The sequence below is a fragment of the Phaeodactylum tricornutum genome, chromosome 1 (assembly GCF_000150955.2).
Source record: "Phaeodactylum tricornutum CCAP 1055/1 chromosome 1, whole genome shotgun sequence".
Lineage (NCBI taxonomy): Eukaryota > Bacillariophyta > Bacillariophyceae > Surirellales > Neidiaceae > Phaeodactylum > Phaeodactylum tricornutum.
The window spans coordinates 166-6631 of NC_011669.1; the positions used below are offsets into that span (position 1 = coordinate 166).

The 6466-nt window shown below is 48.6% G+C and overlaps 1 protein-coding gene across 1 annotated transcript; it reads left to right on the forward strand.

Annotated features, from left to right (window-relative positions):
• Positions 1–222: 222 nt before the first annotated feature.
• Positions 223–3194, forward strand: PHATRDRAFT_31400 (predicted protein; the record flags this gene model as incomplete). The annotated part of the gene is made up of 4 exons (XM_002176465.1): positions 223–1276; positions 1421–2272; positions 2639–3083; positions 3182–3194. 4 exons carry the CDS (start codon positions 223–225, stop codon positions 3192–3194), a joined length of 2364 nt encoding a protein of 787 aa, XP_002176501.1.
• Positions 3195–6466: the final 3272 nt, after the last annotated feature.

Genomic DNA, 6466 nt, shown 5'->3' on the forward strand with positions numbered 1-6466 from the left:
AACCCTAACCCTAACCCTAACCCTAACCCTAACCCTAACCCTAACCCTAACCCTAACCCTAACCCTAACCCTAACCCTAACCCTAACCCTAACCCTAACCCTAACCCTAACCCTAACCCTAACCCTAACCCTAACCCTAACCCTAACCCTAACCCTAACCCTAACCCTAACGTGAATGCCGAGGATTATACCGATGTTGTTGGTCAGCTTGCCCGCGGACATATGGATGAAGAGGAGAAGATTCTTGAGGTGGCCAAGAAGCTTATGCCTTCTAAGCCAACAACCCTCAAGGATATGAGCAAGTGGCGTTCCTTCTTTGAAAACTGGAACTTGTACATGAGTCAGTGTCGCGGTGCTGCGGCTATCCCTCTTTCGTACGTTTACCGTACCAACGAGCAGCCCGAGACCGCTTTGGTCGGAACCTATGTGAATATGGATGCCTATTTGGTTGCCCAGACAGTACTGTCTGGTTCCAACTTTGAGATCGATAATCAATGGGTTTTTGACGAATTCAAGGAAGCAATCACTACAACCGGACCTGGTTGGTCTTTCATCAAGACGTACAACCGAAGCAAGGACGGTCGTGCTGCCATTTTGAAATTAAAGGAACAGGCGGAAGGAACATTAAACGAGTCCGTTCGCCGTGATGATGCCATCAAGATCCTGTCAACTACGACATACAATGGTCCGAGTTGTAACTGGAATATTGATATGCTGTTGCAGAAATTTCAGTATGCCATCTCGGAATTGGTCGAAATTGACGGAGTCGCGTTGCCGGATGGGCAGCTTGTGACTTATTTGGTCCAGGCATTGAAGGACCCAAGTCTGAGTTATGTTCGTGACACAATTCGCACCAATGCCACTTATCGGAACAGTTTTCCGGAAGCGCAGCTTTTTGTGAAGACTTTTGTGTCTTCGTCCACGAGCAAATCCGAAAACACGCCTCGACAGGTCAATGATGTGCAAACATCAGGTAGTGGGGCCTCCGGTGGGAGTAAGAAAGGAGGTACCGGGAAAGGAGCCAGCAAGCAGACTCCCTTCAAGGGTGCAGTCACGGCTCGCAGTTATACTCCGGGAGAATGGAAAAGATTGTCCAAGGACCAACAGGAAAAAGTGCGATCGCTGCGTAATAAAAAGAAGCAAGGAGGGAAACCCGAGGAATCAGAGAGGAGTGTTGACAGTGTAGCACGGGATGAGCCTGTGGACACTAAGGAAGTCCATACCAGCAGTGATATGGAACCGACTTCAGATGCGGCTGGCCTGCAATTTGGCCGTGGTGCGTATAAGAAATCGGTCGGATTCACTGCGGACACCGCTTCTCCTTCAGAAAACGGAACGAAGAAGCAGAAAACGCATCACGATGCGTGAAACGCGGCACCCAATGCCAGTGTTTCGGGGACTAAGCAATGCATTTTACCAGATCGAGTGATATTGAGCCTCACCTCTACACGCAGCATTTGTGATCTCAACGCATGCACTCATCTTGGTGAGGGCCGCTGCGAGTTGGATTCACATGCAGACACATGCGTGGCTGGGGCAAACACTGTCTTGATTGGTGAATCGCAGAAGTCCGTAACTGTGCGACCTTTCTCCGGTGAATATTCTGCACTGAAGAATATCCCCATTGGAACGGTTGCCACAGCTTACACAGTACCAGAAGACGGGAGAGTGGTGCTTCTTATTATTAATCAGGCCCTATTCTTTGGGGACAGATTGAAAAACACCCTATTGACCCCCAACCAGATGCGAGACTTTGGCATTGAAGTTGACGATGCCCCTCGGCAGTACGTCGCCAACTCCAAGCACTCTTTGTATGTTCCTGACTCCCAACTTCGGATTCCGCTGCAGCTGCGCGGTATATTCTCGTTTTTGGAGTCGCGGAAGCCCACGCAACAGGAACTTGACGAGTGTGAGCATATCATACTCACCTCTGATGTGCCGTGGGAGCCTTGCTCAACGGACTTTGCCCGTCGAGAAGAAGAGGCCGCTAAGAGAGACCGGAGCGTATCATTGGTAGACACAACGGGACTTTCCACTGGCCACGCAATCCTATCAGCACACCCATATGGTATACGAACTGTTGCGGCTTCGCAGCAAATACTTGAGACTTTTCGTTCCTTGACAGAGGTTGAATTGTGCGAGACCAATCTGGCGGACCGCCTTATTGCCTGTGTTAATGTTGCGTCGGATGATTACTGTGGAGACGGGTTGGACGGTAGAGCTGACTTGGATGTGTACCCGGACTCAGAAGACTTCACTCGTGTCGTCTCAGGTATGACATCAAGCGAAAGACGGTCAGCGTTGACAGCTGAGGTTTTGTCGAAGCGTTGGAATATTGGCCTGGATTCGGCCAAGCGGACTCTGCAAGTAACAACGCAGAAAGGTGTGAGAACGGTGATGCATCCCTTGACCCGACGGTATCGTACTCGCCAATCGCATTTACGATTTCCTACCATTCGGACCAAGGTTTACACCGACACCATGTTTTCGTCCGTGATTTCCATCCGTCAGTACAAGTGTGCCCAGGTTTTCATAACCAACACGGCCTATTCGCGTATTTACCCTCTGCAGACCAAGCAGCAAGCTCCTGATGCACTAATGAAGTGGATACATGATGTTGGGGTAATGAGTGACCTAGTTTATGATGGGTCTAAGGAGCAGGGAGGTGGCAAACATTGGAGAGAGATTGAGCAGCGTCACCATATACATCGCCATGTAACGGAGCCACACAGCCAGTGGCAGAATCGAGCTGAAGGAGAAATTCGTGAAATTAAGAAGGCTGTTCGGCACCGACTGCAGGTTTCTCGTGCACCACGGCGCCTATGGTGTTTTTGTTGTGAATGGGTGTCGGCTATCCGTCGATTAACTGCTCATGACATTCCTGCGCTAAACGGTCGAGTTGCCACGGAGCTTTTGGAAGGGGACACCCCCGATATTTCTGAGTACGCGCAATTTGACTGGTATGAGCCTGTCTGGTTCATCGACCCAACTTCTGCTTTCCCTGAAATGAAGAAGAAATTGGGCCGATGGGTCGGAGTTGCATCAGATGTGGGACAGGCGATGACTTTTTGGATTCTTCCAAAGTCATGCATCCCAATTGCACGTTCCTCTGTTGCTTGCGTCTTTCCAGACGTAGCCGCTACCGATGAATTTAAGGCTGACCTTGCTGAACTTGATCTAGCCATCGAAAATAGAATTGGAAACAGTAAAACTGCAGAAGAAAACCAGGTTATTGATGGTCAACTTGCAAATGTAATTTCGGGTCCGACTGATGATCTGTTTGAAGGGTATGCCGACGAGGACTTCCACCCTCTCGAAAAGGCTGCCGAAAAGGCCGAAGCCGACAATTATACGCCCGAATCCCTGGACGAATATCTGACTGCTGAAGTCTTACTACCAACTGGTGGTGAATTGTTGCGTGGTGTTGTAAAGGCTCGGAAACATGATGCTGATGGCAATCCTGTGGGGACCCGTCACAGCAATCCGATCCTCGACACACGTGAGTATGAGGTAGAGCTTCCTGACGGTTCAATCAACGTGTATGCGGCCAACATAATTGCAGAGAATATGTACGCGCAAATTGACCATGAAGGTCGTGAGTTTCTCTTGATGAAAGAGATCACAGACCATAAAGTTGATGGTAACGCGGTTCGCAAGGATGATGGCTTTACCACTGGTAAGAATGGCGAACGGAAACCTCGCATGACAACAAAAGGATGGGAACTTCTTGTATCATGGAAAGACGGATCGACGACTTGGCTTCCGTTGAAGGATCTGAAAGAATCGAACCCAATTGAAGTAGCCGAGTATGCAGTTGCGAACAAAATTGTTGAAGAGCCTGCATTTGCTTGGTGGGTACGGCATGCACTTCGTGTTAGAGACAGGGCAATTAAAAAGGTCAAGTCGAAATACTGGAAGCGGTCGCACAAGTACGGCATTGAGTTACCTCATTCTGTCGGAGAAGCACTTCGTATCGATAAGGAAACGGGGACCACATTTTGGCGCGATGGAATTGCGAAAGAAATGAAAAATGTGATGCCTGCGTTTGAATTTCGCGACGATGACCGGATGCCGGTCGGCTACAAGGAAATCAAATGTCACATGATTTTCGATATCAAGGCCTTTTCACTACAAAGGAAAGCACGCCTAGTAGCAGGAGGGCACACGACGGATCCACCTAAAGATACGACATTCGCAAGTGTTGTTTCTAGGGACAGTGTGCGAATCGCGTTCCTATTGGCGGCGTTTAATGACTTGGACATTCTTGCGGCTGACGTACAGAACGCATATTTGAACGCCAAAACAAAAGAGAAAGTCTGGACGCGCGCTGGAAAGGAGTTTGGATCAAACGCCGGACGACCGGTGTTGATCGTTCGCGCATTATATGGATTAAAGTCGAGTGGAGCTAGATGGAGAGACCATATGGCTGCAACCCTACGTGAGGCGGATTATGTCAGCAGTAAGGCTGATCCTGATGTTTGGATGCGTCCCGCGACCAAACCAGATGGTTTCAAGTACTGGGAGTACGTTCTCGTGTATTCTGACGATATTCTCGCCATTAGCCATGACCCGAAAAGTACGATGGACTACCTAGAGTCCAAGTACACTCTCAAGAACGGTACCGTTGCGGAGCCAACAACTTATCTTGGAGCTGAGATCAAGAAGTGGCGCATTGAGGGTTCCGACAATCCAGCGAAGATTCGCTGGGCGATGTCTTCGGAGACCTACATCAAGTCGGCTATTGCTGATGTTGAAACGGAATTGGCGAAAGTTGATAAATGCCTTCCTACGAGGGTATCGACGCCTCTCAGTGCTGGCTATAGGCCAGAACTAGACCAGAGTCCGGAATTGGACGCAAGGAGGGTCACGTATTATCAGGGTCTAGTGGGGGTCCTAAGGTGGATGTGTGAATTGGGCCGGATCGATATTCTGGTGGATGTTGCAATGATGTCTCGTTTTTTGGTGCTACCACGCGAAGGGCAGTTGCAGCAGCTGTTTCATATTTTCGCATATCTGAAGGCTCACAAAAGGTCGACTTTGGTTTTTGACGATTCAGTTCCTATGTTTGATGCTGAACGGTTTGTTCAGAAGGATTGGTCGGAATTTTACCCGGGTGCAGCGGAGCCGATTCCGCCTAACGTACCGGAACAACGAGGTAGATCGGTGTCAATGACGTGTTTTGTTGATGCGGATCATGCCGGGTGTTGGTTGACTCGCCGGTCGCATACAGGAGTATTGATTTACGTAAACCGTGCGCCGATTTTGTGGTACTCGAAGCGGCAGAACACGGTGGAATCAGCAACGTACTTGTCAGAGTTTTGTGCGATGCGGACGGCAATTGACATGATTGAAGGATTGCGGTATAAGTTGAGGATGCTTGGAGTTGGACTGGACGGACCAACCCATGTGTTATGTGACAACCAGTCAGTTGTTATCAGTTCGACTGCGCCGGAGACAGCATTGAAGCGGAAGCACAATGCGATAAATTATCACAGAACGCGCGAGGCGCAGGCAGCAGGAATTGTCTCAATTGCTAAGGAACCGACAGAAACAAATCTGAGTGATTTTCTGACAAAGAGTGTTCCTGGTCCGCGATTGAGAATGCTGAGTGGTACGGTTCTTTGGTAAAAGACCAAAGGCCAACAACGGGTGTACTAAGGTATTCCAAACCCCTGTGGAAGTTTCCAAAATGGATTCTGAAGCCAGCCTCTGGAAGAGTGTGCTTTATCGGGCTAGACGCGCAAGAGCTTTTGCTGTGTGCGGAGGTATTGCGGTTCTAGCTCGAGGGGACTGATTTGATAGAGCCATACTGACCCGGATATGGGGAAGTAAGGTTGAGGACAAATGACCTTAGAGGACATCTCAGGATGAGATGCTAGGGTCATCACTTTAGTCTAGTCTTGTGCACATCGGATGATGTGCTCACTTTATTTTATTCTAAAGCACTTTGCAAGCTGTACTACTAGTCCTCTTGTGTGCTTTGTTAGACTTCGCCATGGCCATGCATTAGATGGTTTCCGCCGCAGCGGAATCATTGGTCAAGCGACAGGACAACGATGAATGGAATCATAGTCCGAATATCGTAGTGCCGATGAACAGAGCACCACGTGGATATTAAAAGACAGTAGGAGAGATCTTGGTGGGAATACTTACATGTTGGATAAAGATCCCGGTGGGATTACTTACATGTTGGATAAAGATCCCGGTGGGATATGTTACACCATGGATAGAGATCCCAGTAGGATTACTTTGAAAATTTTTTTGGATAAATTATATAAAGCTATGTATACATATATTACAATGGGATGCCCTTGGGCTCAAATCAGCAATTGCATCAGATATACGGCCAACAATTAAAGAGACTGAGTGCTTTTGTAGGTGAGAATGCAGGAGGTAACTGCGTCCGTAAACGTAGCAAGCCCACATACCAATGCAAATGTACTAACAGTAAAATCTGCACCAAGTC